This window comes from Natator depressus, chromosome 20 (assembly GCF_965152275.1).
Source record: "Natator depressus isolate rNatDep1 chromosome 20, rNatDep2.hap1, whole genome shotgun sequence".
NCBI classification, from domain to species: Eukaryota; Metazoa; Chordata; order Testudines; family Cheloniidae; genus Natator; species Natator depressus.
This window is the reverse complement of record NC_134253.1, coordinates 5565057-5582168: the sequence shown is the minus strand read 5'-3', so window position 1 is coordinate 5582168 and position 17112 is coordinate 5565057. Positions and strand designations below refer to the sequence as shown.

The 17112-nt window shown below is 53.7% G+C and overlaps 1 protein-coding gene across 1 annotated transcript; it reads right to left on the bottom strand.

The window, feature by feature from the left end:
- Positions 1-1350: 1350 nt before the first annotated feature.
- KRT8 (keratin 8) lies at positions 1351-13713 on the bottom strand. The gene is made up of 9 exons (XM_074935178.1): positions 13319-13713; positions 9662-9870; positions 9025-9085; positions 8838-8933; positions 8021-8185; positions 5898-6023; positions 4504-4724; positions 3095-3150; positions 1351-2179 (listed from the first exon to the last, which is right to left on the bottom strand). Exons 1-9 carry the CDS (start codon positions 13655-13657, stop codon positions 1989-1991), a joined length of 1464 nt encoding a protein of 487 aa, XP_074791279.1. The 5' UTR covers positions 13658-13713; the 3' UTR covers positions 1351-1988.
- Positions 13714-17112: the final 3399 nt, after the last annotated feature.

The following is a 17112-nucleotide window of genomic DNA, read 5'->3' as shown; positions in this document are numbered from 1 at the left end:
AACTAAAACTAAACGACTAAAATTTCAAATGGAAAAACCATTTCAAACCCCGCAATCGAAAGGTTTTGACATTTTTAAACATTTTTCAAAATTTTCCCATTTGTTTCTAAAAAAAGAAAAAAAGGGTCCATATTGATGCATTCGCTTAGCAAGCTTCAGTTTTGTGCCTCCTTTGGTCTTCCCGCAGTCAGGCAAGAGGAAGACAAGGGCTGATTCCGTATCACCGGGAGAACAGAACGCAGACATCTTTCAGCAAAAAGTTAGCATGGGACACAAGACAGACACCACCATTATCAATAACAACTTTATTGAGAAAATAGAGACGGTACGGCCTGCCATGAGAAAGGGCAGAAAGGGCCAACACACAGCTTCAGTCTCTAGCATCTGAACATTGTACTGCAGAAGGAGGAAAGAGAGAGATAATGTTGCTTACAGTCAACACCCCCTCCCCCCGCACACAAGGCAGTTGAGGGGGTGGAAGAGAAAGGAAGAATCACACATTTCACAGAGTTGGCCTCAATGCTTTAGTTCCACCATCAATTGTGCTGAGCAAGCATTGAACCGGGGATGCCCAAGCTGGAGAGGAGCCTTGATTGCTGACCCACTGGGAACAGAACTGGCAACTTCCCCCAACCATTGCCTCCCCCAGCTAGCTGGGGGAGGGGAGGGACAGGAGAACCACCCTTTTCCTCCTTCCCAGCCACCCAGAGAGAAGGAGATCTCATGTTATGGCAATGAAGAGAGCCACAAAGCAGTGGACTGACGGTTAAGGTCCTGGCATCATGTGGCCATAAGACGATGGTCCCCAAACTTGGACCCCACCCCCTAACTTGGTTTGCAGCCCCCCAGGAGCTGCATCCAGAAGTGAGCCTGCGGTCGGGGGCTGTGGCCGGGAGTAGGGCCACAGCTGGGGACCGAGGCCAGAACTGCAGCTGGGGGCAGGGCTGGAATGGAGCTGGGGGCAGAACGGGGCTGGGGAGCACTCCCTCCCCACCCCTTCTAGTGGGGGGTGGGGGTACACCTCACAGTTTGGGGACCACTGCCATGAGATTGAGGCCTTTTGTAATAATCAAGACCCCATTTTCCAACAACCTCAGAGCCTGGGGATGCTGGGGCCCAGACCAATGAGTGAGGCTGGTGGTATGCCGCAGGGACGTTATGACGCCACGTTGTTGGCATTCTGGCCATAGGCGCCGACTCTGTGGGTGCTCCAGCCCTGGGAAAAATTAGTGGGTGCTGTGCACCCACTGGCAGCCAAGCTCCCCTCACCCCCCCGCCCCACTTCCTCCTCCTCCCCTGAGTGCGCCACGTCCCCGCTCCTCTGCCTACCTCCCAGCGTTTCCTGCCCGGCCGCCGCCAAACAACTGTTTGGCAGCATTAGCACGCTCCAGGAGGGGTGGGGAGGAGCGGGAACATGACACACTCAGGGGAGGAGGTGGGGATTTGGGAAAAGAGTTGGAATATTGGCAAGGTGGGGGCGGAGCCTCATGGAAGGGGTGGAGTGGGGGTGGGGGCAGGGTGGTCGCACACCCCCGGAAAAGAGAGGAAGTCTGTGCCCACACAGGGCTCGCACCATGGGGCGCATTTGTGACTCTCTGCATCTAACAGCTCTGGGAGACACCGATTGAAATGCTTGGTCCAGGCCTGAGCCAGTCTTCCAAGCTGAGACTGTGCTGGATGGAGCAGCAAGGGAAAGAGAAAGGAGCAAGGGATGGAAACCTGGCCATCTGGACTCTAACGGGTGGGTTCTCAACTCCTCCTCCGCATGCGTGAAGGAGGGGGACAGGCAGGGGGAGCATCTGGGGCATCAGACGACTCATCGATTATCACAAGAGAATTTGCAAACGCTGCTGGGTTTGGGGGGGAGGGGGGGATCCTGGGCTCCAGCCCTTGTCCCAGTCTCCCCCAGAGTCTGAGTAGCCCAGCTGATCAGGAAAGGCTCATCTCTTAAGGCACTTTTAAGCTGTGGAGGCTCATCTGGTGGCTGCTCAGTTGGACAGGACGTTGGAGGTCTCGGACACCAGTCTCCCGTCCTTGGTCTCAATTTTCTTGATCACGATGGCCTTTGACCTGGCAAGAGCCGAGCTCTCCAGTGTGGGTGAATTCAGGGAGTAGCCGCCGCTCGAGTATGAGCTGCTGTATCCTCCACCGTAACCACCGTATGCGCTGCCAAGCCCACCTGGACGGGAGGAGAGAGACAGAGGACCAGTAAGACCACACAGGATGTGCAGGTGACTCCCCAGCCAAGGGCAATGCTGACCGCATGGATGGCTCAACCCACATCCTGTGGGCCCGAGCGCTGCGGACCCTGGAAGGCTACAACGCTTGATCTCTGCTACAAAACCTGGCCCAGATCTCTCCTACAGTTGAGTCAGCTGTGCAGCTCTGCACTTCAGAACCAAGCCGGGGAGGCGAAAGGCTAGATCTTAGGCTAGGTGCTGCCAGGACGGAGTGAAGGCAACCTATGGTCCTGAATCGCTAACTGGATTCCCCCAGGGCGGAGAGAGCATGGGCAGGATGAGTCAGCCTCTCGCAAACACCCCGTTATAAAAGCAGAAGGGGATGTCATTACAGAGCATCTAACCCTGCAATGATTCCTTCCCTCATCTTCTAGGTCAGGAGCTCAGCCTTGGAAAAAAGCCCCTGGCACTAGAAACCATCCCACTGCTAGGGCTTAGGCATGTTCTGTCTGCCTCTTCCCTTCCCCCGCCCCCACATATCCCCACTGCTGCAGAGCAAGAATCACACACACACACACCCCCCCCCAAACGCATCTGGTTCGGTGCCGGTAAGACTGAGCGACCATGGGGAAGGTGGACCAGGCCCAGTTCTGCTAGGTGCTGAGTGCCCTCAGCTCCCGCTGAAGTCAGTGAGAATTAGGACCCTCAGTGAGTTACAAGGAGCCAGTTTCTCCTCCCCAAGCCCCGACCCTGGCTCTGTGATTCTGCTCTCCCAACATGTGTCAAACTCCTGTCGAGTAGCAGAGTCCGCCCTCACCACGGGTGGGGAGGGGGGCCGGATTCTGCCCCAGCTTGGAGTGCTGCCCTGCTGCCCCACATTACCAACCCCCACCCCCAAAATGAAATGCATTTACCTGAATAGCCAGTCATCTTGGTCTGAATGCTCATGTTTTGCAGCCCGGACTCCAGCCTGCCAAGCAGAAGAGAGGGACACGAGTTATCAGTGCCCGGACGGTGTCGAATGGGGATGGGGCACAGAGAAGGACAAACGCAGGGCGGCGTGGAACGGGTAAGCCACTGCCAATGTGGCATCAGAACAGCTCATCTGTGCATCATAGACCCAATACTGCTAACAGCAGAGATTCTCCTTTAGCTCTATTGATAAGGCCCTGTTACTTTTGAAGCAGAAGGAACCAGGTTCTATCCTGGCTGCCCCTGGGAACGTCTGAGCATCTGCAGCCTGCCAGAAGTTTACAACAGAGAAGCCCTAAGCAGAGGGTTTGTTACTAATATCATTACCCTTGCTTTGCAGATTATCCACTGACCCAGCTAAGGCCACCCAGTGAGTCAGCACAGGCAGGACTAAAACCCAGGCATTCCTGACCATCTAGACAAGGGGGTCTCGAGCAGGGGGCTGCGCTGCAAACAGATGTCAGGGGGTCATGACCAGCCTGCCCTTTCCGTATTGCTAAGTGGGATGGAGGGGAAGGGGTATCCCGGTATGGGAAAGTGGGTGAGTGCGTGGAAAGGGTTTGATCACTAGGCAACACTGCCCCTGCTGCATCTCAGAATTCACGGCCCTGGCTGCACTGTGCCGACTCGCTGCTGGGAGCCGAGTTACATTCCAGCCACTCTGCGCCTCGCTGCCCCGAGCTCCCCCCGGCCCCGTCCTCACACGGCTGAGGACACGGCCTTTGCCTGACACGCTGCAGCAGGGCTGACTCCGCATCCGTGTGCGGACACCATCATCGAGGAGGCAGCAACGGATGCGCTAGACAGACGAACATGGGACTGCAGCAGCCCACTTAACGGGCCCGCGCCCCACGTAACTAAGCTCCGTCTGCCTGTGACTCACTTACTTGGATTATTGGTGGGAGTCACCCTGAAAAACGGAGGTCTGAGGGGAGGCCGTAGTGATGGTGGATGTGCAACGTAAGCCCCTTACAGGGCCAGCAACTGAGGGTGCTCTTTGGAAAGCTGGCACTAGCTGGACATCCTGATTAGGGTGACCAGAGAGCAAGTGTGAAAAATTGGGACAGGATGGGGGTAATAGGCGCCCATATAAGACAAAGCCCCGAATATCAGGACTGTCCCTGTAAAATCGCGACATCACCCGAATCCTGAAGCACTCAGAAGTCAGCAAGGCTCAGCACACAAGGGGTTCATCTACAGACCTTGCTCCGAGACAGACGTGCACCACATTGGAGCCAAGTTCCAGCCCCCGGGGAGGGTCTATTGTCCTCAGTTCTCTCACTGGTCCTCCCTTCGGAGAGGGGGAGAAGCCGTCCAATCATGACACACGATGCCGGCCTCCCAAACCCACCTGCTCTCCTCTCCTTCCAGCAGCTTCCTGTAGGTGGCGATCTCGATATCCAGCGCCAGCTTGACGTTCATCAGCTCCTGGTACTCCCGCAGCTGGCGGGCCATGTCCTGCTTGGCTCTCTGCAGGGCAGCCTCCAGCTCAGCCAGCTTGGCGCTGGCATCTTTGATGGCCATCTCGCCACGCTCCTCGGCCTCAGTAATGGCTGCTTCCAAGCTGGCACGCTGAGGGGGGGAGGAAAGAGGTGGAGCATTAGATTGTTTCTCCCAGAACAGGGGCCTCTCCCAGCATCCTTATCAGAGGAGGAGGGTGAAGCTCCCAGGAGAAATCTGCTGGGGCATTATACATCCAACACACTAAGGGCTGGTCTAAATTTTTGCACCGATGTTGCTGCCCCAATGCAAACTCCCAATGTAGATGCACTACACCCAAGCCAAGCAGGGGCTTGCAACTGGGCAGTTTACCCCCATTTCAAACCAGAGTAAGCTACGTGGGTCCATGCCCTGCTTTGCACCCATGGCAGATAGTTTGCACCATCGGATGGAAAATATAGACCAGCCCTGAGCTCTTGCATCCTATTCAGATTTGCTTTCTCCCATCATACAGGCTTCTCCAAAGGAGACTGGGGAGCAGGGAGGTGAAAATCCCTCAGGAAGAAAGGGAAGCAGGCTCCTGTCTACACCATGGCTGCAAGCATGTCACTGTCACAACACATGCCCCCCGATCCTGTTTCTAAGCACTGCCCCATTCTGCAGTGCAGGGCGACCTGTGGGATTGGTGAGGTGCTCAGCTGCTAAAGTCCCAAGAGCTGCAAAAGAAACTAGGGGGGGGGAGAGAGAGAGAGAGATTGATTACAGTGACAAGAGTCAGTGAGATTAAAGAGAAAGAAAAGCCAGATCATCAGCTGAAGTAAATAGGCAGAGATAAGGTGTCCAGATGTCCCGATTTTATAGCGACAGTCCTGATTTTGGGGTCTTTCTAATATAGGCGCCTATTACCCCCCCACCCCCTGTTCCGATTTTTCACATTTGCTGTCTGGTCAAGACAGAGCTTGACTTCTGTGGTGCTGTATTGATTACGTCAGCTGAAAAACTGGCCCAGAGACAGATATTAACTATGCCTTCAAACCACAGTTGTGCGGCCCACAGGTTGAGGGGCACATGGGGAATTTCCCCACCTACACTAGAGAATGGGGCTGTGTTGCCCCATAGCCGCAGTTGTAAACCAAGATCTACGAGGTGGATTGAGAGGGATCTGTAGACTGGCAAGCTAAGAATCGTAAGAGGGAATCCTTTCCCCAGGTCTCCGGGGCAGGTCCCGTGCCCCCAGATACCTGCAAAAAGGAGAAACCAAGGGTCTGGTGCAATTCTGGAGAAGTCAGCGGTTGTTTCTCTGACCTGGCCTTTCAGAGAATCAATCTCCGACTGTAGCCGTTGGATCATCCTGCTGAGCTCGTTGATCTCGGTCTTGGTGGTACGGAGGTCATCCCCGTGCTTCCCCGCCACCGCCTGGATCTCCTCGTACTGCGTGAGAAGGAGAGAGACAAGGAATTCAAAACAGAGCGCACAATGTCATCAGCTGTCCCCCTTCCGTGAGTGCAGGATCCAGGCCAGGATTTAGGGAGATCCTGTGTGGGGAGAGATGGCAGCCCAGGCTGGGAGATAGAGAGACACCCAGGGTTAGTCTGTGTCCAGCAGTCTCAATAAAGGAATCCCCTTTTCATTACAGCTAAATCCTGGCTCTTCACCACCAGGGAAACAGTATAAACCAGGGGTCCTGTCACAATTGTCCCAGCTCTGGAAGGCTCCATTTTTAACAGCTTTAATCAGCCTTGCAAATTTGCCCGGAAAATTCACCAGGCCTGGTTCAGAGATTGCAAATGAAGAGACTGGTGGCATTTCACTTCCCCTTCAGTCAAATCCTCCTCCCCAGGAGGAAATGGGATTTTGCAAGGCTGGATTAAATTCCATGTGTCAGGAAGGGAAGCCAGAAGGAAATCGGAATGAAAACCACGTAATAGTGCTGCTTAGAAAGCCCTGTGTATATGGCTATGCAAATTGCCGTCAGCTCTGAGCTAAGGGTGTCATCCCAGCTTCCAGGGGCGGAGGAACCAGTGTGGAATCTCTCTGTGCAAAGACTCAGAGTGCCCATTGCAAAACCACCGCAGGATTAGAGACAGCTGCTCCGGGGTGGAACAGCACCGGTCCTGTAGGTAGGGCGGATTGGGAGGTGCGAGAGGCTGCTCGGGACAGAACTAACAATGGGATGCTTCTGGTCTGGATTGGAATGATGCATGAGCTGCATGGGAGCCCAAGGCTGGACTGCCAGGGGAAGGTGGCAAGCACCGATGGTGCGTGGGAAGCACTTGCCATTCCTTGGAAGTGAGGCTTCCACCTGGGACAATCAAAGGGAAGTATGGTCCAATGGGTAGGGCACTGACGAGAGACCTGGATCCAGTTTCTGGCTTGCCATTCAGCCCCTCTGTGCTTCAGTTTCCCATCTATGAAAGAGGGGTGACAGCCCTGCCTTGCCTCCCAGAGATGTTGTGAGGATAAATGTATTGAAACTTTGGAGGATCTTAGATAGACAAGGAAATTCAGGCCTGGGCTTTCATGTCGATGTGGACTGCATTCTAGCAACTGTCTATGTAAGTCCCATCTTCTTGCCAGGACAGGTTTGTTCCTTACACTAGAATATGGCTTGTATCACCCAGTCTGGTTTCAAATGTTCAAGTTATGGAGCTTCCCCCAGGAGATGATTCTACAGCCTCAGATTTCAGCGTTAGGTGGTTTGTGCCCCATTTTAGAGAAGGTAGGTCTATGAAGCCAAGGCTGTAGCAGGCTTCCTGAAGGGAAGTGCTTGGCCTAGGGTATGCAGGAAGGACAGACAGTGGTTCCTTGCAGCCTGAGACTCTCAGAACGTGTGACCCAGCTGTGGCAGATACGGTAATCCCCTGTAATAGCCTTGAAAAGCTTTATTCAGCTGAACTTAAGTCTCTTTGGAGCCCATTGTATTAAGTGCAAAGCTGATGTATTATTGGGGGATTGGCTGTAACTTCTTCTGGGGGGAGACATGGGAAAGTGTTCTGAGGGTAGGCAGGGGCCTGGGCAGCCTTGGATAACCCCAGTTGGGAGGGAGAGAGACAGGGTTCTCCGCCCAAAAGAGGGGACGGCTGAGGATCCGGGAGCTTAAGAGCGGGTGTCCTTGCTGGACCACAGAAGGGGAGCACAGGTGCAGTTGCCCTGAACTGTGACTCCAGCCACTAGAGGGGGTCAATGAGTCCTGCTGCATTTGCGGATGCATGCGTAACTCTCAATGCCTGCTAAGGAAGGCTTCTCCTGCCTGTACTGCAGGGGATACTTCATGTGCTCAGCTCACCAGCTGGAGGGAAGGAATGGGACAGCTGCCACCTAGCGGACGTTCCCATGGGCAGTGCCACAAGCCCTAACCCGCCCACGTCAGCTCAGAGACCAGGCTGGCTGCATCCCCAGCAGCTCTGGGGGACAGATGGGCAACTCACCTTGGTCTTATACATGTTCTCAGCCTCCGCCCGGCTCCTGTTGGCCATGTCCTCGTACTGCGCTCTAACCTCCGCGATGATGCCGTCCAGGTCCAGCTTGCGGTTGTTGTCGATGGTCAGGACCACAGAGGTGTCAGAGACCTGGGACTGCAGCTCACGCAGCTCCTGGGTGTGGGTAAGCATAAGGATCATCTGTCACCATGGAGCATGGAGAACTCGGTGCACTCGCCAGCATTCCCAATGCCTTGCAGTTGGCTCCTTTCCCAGACTAGGGTTACCATATTTCAAGTTCCCAAATAGAAGACATTGCTGAAGGGAGGGGAAGCTAGAGGAGGAATGGGAGAGGGGGTACAGCAGCTGCCACTGCTCTCCGGCTGCCCAGCTCTGAAGACAGTGCAGAACTAAGGGTGATCAAACCAAATCACGGACATTCGTTCAGATTTCAAAAATCCGCCCGGATGGAGATTGGAAGACCAATGGTAACCCTAGCCCAGACTGATCCAGCCACTGAATCCACTGGGGCTGACGTTGCCAGCAGCTGGCTGAGATCCCCCTCCTTCCACTCACCAACCTCAAAGGGCCAGAGGGCAGCAGCAGATGCCTTGATGACTTGGCTATCCGGGGAGGGGAGAAGAGGGGTGTCACCATGCACCCTATGTGCAAACAGTCCCAGCCCTTTAAAAATCCCTTGTCTCCTGCAAGAAGACACTTGTCTTTGCAGGAACTCAATGTTATTCAATGGGATTCCCCCTGCAGGTCAGGAAGGAATTTATAAGGCCAGGGCTACAGCACTGAGCCAAAGGGAGACATCACAGACCTCGTCATACAGCTGCCTCAGGAAGTTGATCTCGTCAGTCAGGCTTTCCAGCCGGGACTCCAGCTCCACCTTGTTCATGTAGGCCTCGTCCACATCCTGCAGGAACAGAGCACAGACCCCATTAGAGAGACCCCCAGCCCTCTTTGCCTGCAACGCGCAGCCGAGCCCAGGAGCACTGTGGACTCACCTTCTTCAGCAGGACAAATTCGTTCTCCTTCTCAGTGCGGTGGTTGATTTCATCCTCGTACCTGAGGGAGGGGGAAACTGTCAGGTCTGCAGCAGGACTGGGAAGTCATTCTCTGATGGATGCTACGAAGGCGTAGCTACCATCGCGGGGGCAGACAGACTCATCTAGGGGATGCCAGGAGGCGGGGAGACCCCTAGCCAGGCACCCACCAATGACCTTCCAGACCTGGAAGGCGAAACAGGATGGGTTTGGGAAACGGTGCTCAGTGTTCGGTGGGACAGGATTGTGCATTGGGGTTTATATGTGAAGTGATGGACGAAAACCCCTAATGATGCCCATCCCGCCCCCTCCCCACCAAGAGCAGCTGAGAACCACCCCCTCCCGGGAGAAGCTCTCTGTGCAGAGAAGCAAGGAGCACACAAGCCAGGCAGGTGTTGATAACCTGGCCAGATCCAATGAATGCCCTGAAGGAGGCAGCATGCTGATAATGAATGTAGCCTTTGAGAGCCTCCTTGTGTTAGAACATTGGGGTACAATCCAAGACCTTGGTGTGCCTGGGATTTCTACCTCCCTTTGAAGGGAATGGGAAGGTGTGTGTGTCCCCTCCCACCCCTGCTTTGGCCCCAGTTGGACTCACTTGTTCTTGAAGTCCTCCACCAGGCCCTGCATGTTACCCAGCTCAGCCTCCAGCTTGAGCTTCTCCTGGCCCAGGCCGTCCAGCTGCCTGCGCAGGTTGTTGATGTAGGCCTCGAACATGCTGTTCATGTTGCTGCGGGTGGTCTTCTGGCCCTGCAGCAGGTTCCACTTGGTCTCCAGCATCTTGTTCTGCTGCTCCAGGAAGCGGACCTAGTGGGAGGTGAGGCAGAGAAGCAGAGCCTTGCTGATTACACCTGCAGAGCTCAGTGGCCATGGGAGGCAGGAATCTCCTGCTGGGAGAGTTACAACCTGCTGGGCATGGATAGCTTCTTCCCACTCATGCTCCTGGAATCACCTACCATCCCTCCCACTAGATCCTGATCGTTCTCTCACCCGTGTGAATCAGGAGTATCTCCGTGGAAGTCAGTGGAGTTCCCCATGGAGTTCCCCGGTAGAATCAGGTGTAAGTGAGAAGACAACCAGGCCTACAGAACTCACCAAGCCGGATTCTGCTCCCACCTCCACTCAAATCCAAAATAGCTTCACAGCAATCAGAGTTCCCCTTGTGTAAGTGACTCTGTGCCATAGAGACTTATTCTGCCTTTGGACGTGTGCACCGTTTAATTCAATGAGAGATGAGTCCAGGTATCGGAAGGAGTGGTTTTTCCTGTTGAGCCCTACTCTGCTCTCAAAGTAAATCCAGAGTCACTCCATTAGTTTCAGTGGAGAGACTCTGGATTTATACCGGTATAACAGAGCGGAATCTGGGCCGCAATAGAGTGCATCTGATTTATTTACACTAAGGCCCATTTTCCCCACTCTGGGGGTGTAAAGCAGCCTCAGTGTAAATGAGAAACAAGCCAGAGGAAGTAAGTGGAGTCATTGTGCATTGACACTTATGTAACGGAGGGGAAGGATTTGGCCCTTGGTATTAATTTTCTTGAAAAGTGAAGGTAAACCAGTCTAAAAGGTTGGGACTTGTCTGCATCAAGACCGTTCCCTCAGTGCAAACATCACAGGGTTTACACCAATGCCACCTGATCTAGTCAGTTACCGGAGCCCACCCCACCTTGGTTTTATACAGGGCCCGAGGGTCACAACTCCTCCTACCATACGCCACAGCGCAGAAGTCACAATCCCTATGCTGGGGGTGTGAAGGAGCCTTAGTGTAGACAAGAAACAGGCCCAGTCAAAGTAAGTGGATTGACATTGATGTAACTGCCCTTCACCGCAAAGGGGGTTTCGCTTGAGCGGGTGTGACAGCTGCCATCTTAACGGACACATGAGGGATTGAACTGAGGACCTCCAGAGCTAAAAGGGCAAGCAGCCATGGCTTGAGCTAAATAGTCAAGGCTGCTTAAATGGGGCTGCCACAACACATACCCTCAGGGCACAGGGAGGGGAAGACCTGTAACATATGCCCCCCCACACACACACACACACAGCCCCAGTGGGTTACACAGGTGCTGCAGGATTTAGCCCACAGGCCTACAAATGCCTTTAGCATTTATTTGCAGACTTAGAACTGCTGAAGTCAAGGTCTCTCGCTGGCAAAGCTCCCCATGATTTAGCACATGGGGTTAGACTTACCAAAGCATTTGGCCCCCACTGAGACGCTGCTGGACCACGTGCAAAAAGCTGTCCAGCTTAGCACGTGGCCGGGCTAAGGGCATGATGCAGCCCTCTGGCCACGCTGGTGGAAACCAGGAGTAACGCCACTGAAGCTGATGGCATAACAATGGTGTCGAATTAGTAAGAGGGAGGAGAATCGGGCGCAGTGGAGTTACTCTGGATTGCCACCAGCGTCACAGATGACCAGGTGGTCCACTGTACAGAGGAAGGGATGCCACCTGGCCTGGATGATCTGGGCTCGGGGGCACAAGAGGATTTGTAACAGGCCTTGAGCCAAAGGAGGGGCCAGGACCCTTGGACTCCTGGAGGGCAGGGGCAGGGCGAGGCAGCTGTTCCTACCAATGGCCCAGCCTTAGATAACAAGAGATGTAAACACAGGCCTTTGCTAACCGGCAATAAAACCTGTTTGTTTAAATCCAAACCCGACACAGTTGCCCTAGATGGGTGTGGTGGGAGAGGTTTTCAGGTGAGATTGTTACATTACCTTTAGTTAAGCATTTCCTCCAGCTGGCAGCCAGCGTGTGTTTTAAAAAACCCACAAGCAAACAAGGACTCCGGTGGCACCTTAAAGACTAACAGATTTATTTGGGCATAAGCTTTTGTGGGTAAAAAACCCAGATGCCCAAATAAATCTGGGTTTTTTACCCACAAAAGCTTATGCCCAAATAAATCTGTTAGTCTTTAAGGTGCCACCGGAGTCCTCGTTGTTTTTGTGGATAGAGACTGTCACGGCGACCCCTCCGATATTTAAAAAAAAAAAAAAAAAAAAAACACAGCTTTTTAAGCCCAATGCTGGAAAAGGGCAGAAAGAATCCAGCTGCCCTTTTGCCAGGGCACCAGCCTCTGAAGCAAAAGCCCAGGTGAGGGTGGAACAGGAAGAGATGCAGGCTGCCCGTGGGGCAAGCAGGGGGGAGGGAAGTCAACACCTGTCCCCTGCAAGTGGGGACCACTGTGCTGCAGCCATATACCAGGGCCTTGGAAATACTGAAGGAGAGAAGCAGCCTTGATGCAGCCCCTCTCGGCCTTACCGCATGCAGGGGTTACATCTTTTTCCAGGCTGGTATCACAGGCGCATGAGGATGGGAAAAAGCCACTGCCTTCCCTCTGGCTCATCCCAGCTCCACTAGCTCTGGAATTTCCCTGGCTGTAGGTATGTTCAGCCCCAAGATTTTGGGTGCCTCCATTTTGGGGCCTGATTTTCAGAGGTGCTGACCCCCTGCTGGTTTCAGCGGGAGCTGCCCGTGCCTGGCACCCTCTGAAAACCAGGCACCAAGTTGGGCACCTGGAATCAGCCCCCACTTTTAGCTCGGGAGCCACATTTCGACCTCAGCCCCCAGCAGCACCCACTGAGAGCAATGGAGAACCCCCCCAGCCACGCCCTGTAGCAGGAGTGCTTTGCAAGGCGGCACATTTTCCTCCCCACCATATGCGGGCAACTTCCCCATTAGCTCTAAAGCTGCTCTCCAGTGCCAATGCTTTTGACAGCCGCTCAGGGGCTGTATTGGCAGGTGTCCCAATGGGGAACCTCTGGGCCTCTTCTCCATTCTGCTCCCCCACCACCGGGAGAGGGGCTTTTTCAACCCACCAGGTGGTGCAGTGACCGGAAATCTTTGTAACTAAGACAAGCAGAGGAAATTTTTCTCCATGTTCTCATGCACCTGTAGGAGGAGCCTTTGGCTCAGGAGTGGCTCAGAGGGATCTGATCTGGCTACAGAACTGTTCAGATTCCCCTCCGATTGCAGGGATATTGGCTGGCAGGTCACTGCTCCCCTTATATGCTATGTGGCGGAGAGACATTACCCCGAGATGTTTACTGCACGCACCCCCGTACCCTACTCAGTCACTGTGGGTGGCATGGGGCGTAACTGAGTCTGGAATCTGCTCTATCTCCTTCCAGCCTTCAGGTGTTACAGCAACAGGACAAGTCTGGTTGACTTCTGCCCATCCCCAAGGAACACACCCACTTCTCTCCCTGCCAACCCGGCTCTGCGGATGCCAGCTTCACCCGGACAGTGCCAGGACTCACCTTGTCAATGAAGGAGGCGAATTTGTCGTTGAGGGTCTTGATCTGCTCCTTCTCCTGCTTCCGCACATGCTGGAGGGTGGGGTCAATCTCCAGGTTGAGGGGTGACAACAGGGTCTGATTGACGCTGACGGCAGCGATGCCACCCCCGGCACCGAGTCCGTAGCCCACCGACGGTCCCCGCATGCTGCCTCCTCCATACCTGCTCCCACCATAGCTGGAGTAGGACGAGCTTATCCTGGTGCTGCCCACGGGGCCAGCTGTGTAGGAACGGCTGCTGAAGGAGCGAGCGGGAGCAGAGGTGGTGCTCCTGTAGGTGTTTTTGGTTATTCTGACAGACATTTTGGAGAGGCTAGTGGAGGAGGACAGGAAACACTGGTTGAGCAAGCTCAGCAGCTGAAGGACAGGCTCTGGAGGCTGAGAGCTGAGTGGGGTGTGTGCAGACTTATATACCTCACCATCAGGGGGCGGGGATCCAATGTCTGGAGCACTGACTGGCTACAGGCCTCGGGAGGGGTGGGGCTACGACAGAGCCAGGCCAACACCTGCTCCCTCCACCCTACCGCACCTAGTTAACTCTTTCAAAGCCAGAGAGGGGCAATCAAATGCACCGGCCCAGCTCCAAGCAGCATTGAGACCGGCCATTTGGAGAAGCACCTGGCAAAAATACCAGAGGGGGGCGGCAGCCTCATGAACTCACCCAGGATCCACACAGAGAAAGCAAGAAATGCAACTATCAGGCCAGCTTCTGGTCTAAGTTATACTGGGGTGAACCCAGAGCTGGCACTAGGCATAAACAGACTAAGCAATCCCTTAGCAGCTCCAAGAGGCCCCCTATTGGCTTTTTATTATGTGTTGGGGGGGGCAAAAAAACTATTATTTCTCAGGGCCTCCAATGGGCTAGCACCGCCACTGCGTGGCTTTGCTGGAGACATTCCGGGTTTGCACCACCAGAACCTTGCGCATCATTAGGGAAGCCACCAAAGATGCATGAGTTGAGGCTTGTTTTATCAGCAGGTGCCCAGAAAATAAAAGGAAAAGAAAAAAGCCGAGGAGAGATAGACAATAAGGTGTTTTGCAATGGCAGGTACCTGAGGTCCTAGGTCCTTTCTCACATGAGGTTCAGGGCTTCTGCGCAACAGGGAATTGATGCTAAGCTGTCCTCACCACTGTAACTTCACCAGCAAATGCAGTACCGGGAGCACTAGTGTAGACTATACGCTGTAGTGAGATGCTGTTGGAAGCATCAGGTCACACAGACATGCTCTGAGGGGGTAAATGTCCCCCAGTGGTTGCAACAGTGGTGACCTGTCACAAGCGGCAAAAATATCCACGCATGGACACAGCATGCATAGCAGACAACACAGGATAGACGTGCACTTCCAGACTTGTGCAAGCTCGTATGCACGGCTGGCCTGGCAGAGGTGCTTTAGGCCAGCCTTGGGGGTTACTGGCAGATTTGCGGGGTCCTGGGCTGGAATAACACAGGGGCTGCAGGTCAGGACGAGAGCTGGTCGGGGGAAAGTTTTCATCAGAATTTATGAGATTTTTTTTTAAATTTCTCATCGCAAATCCAGGAGAAAAAGTCAAAATACTGAGAATTTTTCATGAACCAAAAATCTGGAAAAAAATCATTGAGTTGGGTCAACTGAGCCTGTTCCAAATTCTCAAAGCTTTTCCATTCATCCAGACCACGTTTTTGGCTTGCAGACTTACTTGAGTTAGCTTACACTGCGAAACAACAAGTCATTCCAAATTGGAATTCTTGGTTTGGAAAATGCCAACCTTTGGTCTGACCCAGTATGGCCGTTCTTGTGTTCTTATTCTTCCCGGCCTTCCCCCACAACCCAGAGCCATTAGCCTGCATGGAGTGTAGCCCAAACTGGCCCATAGCACATGTTATGATCATTGGTCCGCCCACCCACCCACACATACACACACACAGAACCTAGCAAGGGATTTTACTAAGCCTGGGGCAGGGCCTCTGCACCTGTGGCTCCCCGCTCGTTAACGGGGATGACTGCACCCAGCAGGTTGGAACATTCTTGGCAGCTGGTGAGCACCAGGATTAGAGCCTAGACAGTGGAAGGATAATGAGGCAGGCTCCTCAGGGCTGAACTTGTCCCTCATTAAAGGAAACGACTGCACCGGGGTAGGAGAGTGAGGGTGAGGCACCCTCAGGCAGAGCTTTTCCCTTTTCCTCTAAGTGGCAGCAATTGAGGCATCTGCTTTTGATGGTCTGCCAGGAAATGATCTTCTCACAAATTACACATGGAAAGTCAATCTGGAGAAAACAGCTGGATTCTACTGGAGGAGACTCATCTGTCTACCTATCCCCATACACATCCATCCATCCGTCCGTCCATCCTCAGATACATCTATCCATCCCTCCCCATATACATCTATCTAATCCATCTGTCTATCTATGTCCATGCACATCTATCCATCCATCCACATCCATATCTATCTATGGATCCCCATACAAATCTAATCTATCTATCCATCCATCCATCCCTGTACACATAAGCGCCGACTCCCTGGGTGCTCCGAGGCTGGAGCACCCACGGGGGGAAATTAGTGGGTGCTCTGCACCCACCGACAACCAAGCTCCTCTCCCCGCCCCCCACCTCACCTCGCCTCTGCCTCCTCCCCTGAGCGCGCCAGGTCCCCACTCCTCTGCCTACCTCCCAGCGCTTGCCGCCACAAAACAGCTGTTTTGCAGTGTTACAAGCTCTGGGAGGGAGGTGGGGAGGAGCAGTAATGCAACACACTCAGGGGAGGAGGCGGAGAAGAGGTGGGGCTGGGCCGGGGTGGGGATTTGGGGAAAGAGTCAAATAGGGGCAGGGAAGGGGCGGAGTTGGGGCAAGGACTTTGGGGAAGGGGTTGGAATGGGGGTGGGGCAGGGGTGGGGAGGGTGGAGTCAGGGTGGGGCTGGGGGCAGAGGGGGGTCGAGCACCCACCGGCGCCAGCAGAAGTTGGCGCCTATGCCTGTACACATTTGCCAGAGGATGTTGTGAAGGCCAAGGCTATAACAGGGTTCAAAAAAGAATTAGATAAATTCATAGAGGATAGGTCCATGAATGGCTTTTAACCAGGATGGGCAGGGGTGCAAAACAATGCTCTGAAGTTTCCCCAGCCACTGTTTGCCAGCAGCTGGGAATGGATCCCTGTTCTGTTCATTCCCTCTGGGGCACCTGGCATTGGCCGCTGTCAGAAGAGAGGATACTGGGCTAGATGGACCTTTGGTCTGACCCTGTATGGCCGTTCTTTTGTTCTGCCATCAGATGCATCTATCCATCCATCCATCCATCCCCATACACATTTATCTGTGTTCCCATCCATGCCTATCCATCCCCATATTCATCTATCTCATCTATTTATCTATCTTCGACATATAATAAAGGTCTCCGAAGGGAGATCTTTATGCCTCACACATTACAGGCTCAGTTCTCCCTCCCCTCCTCCCATGCCCCCCAAAGCCACTGCTACATACAAGCAAAAGACACGGAAGTTCTGTTAGAATGAGGTTGCCTGGCTTTTATCCTCAGCTGGCCCAGCATTACCGGGGATGTTTGCACCCCAAAAACAAACTTCAAGGGGCCCCCAAATTATTGTCAGAAAGGCCAAAATATGTACCACATTATCAGATGTTAAGCAGTGGAACAGCCACCGATTGGAGAATCTTCATCTATTATATAAATGACAAATCATGGCAAAATAATGACCCAGTAGCCAAATGTTACTTTTTTAAACTCTACAAATCCCAGATTTTCCAGGGACCTAACAAGCACCTGGGT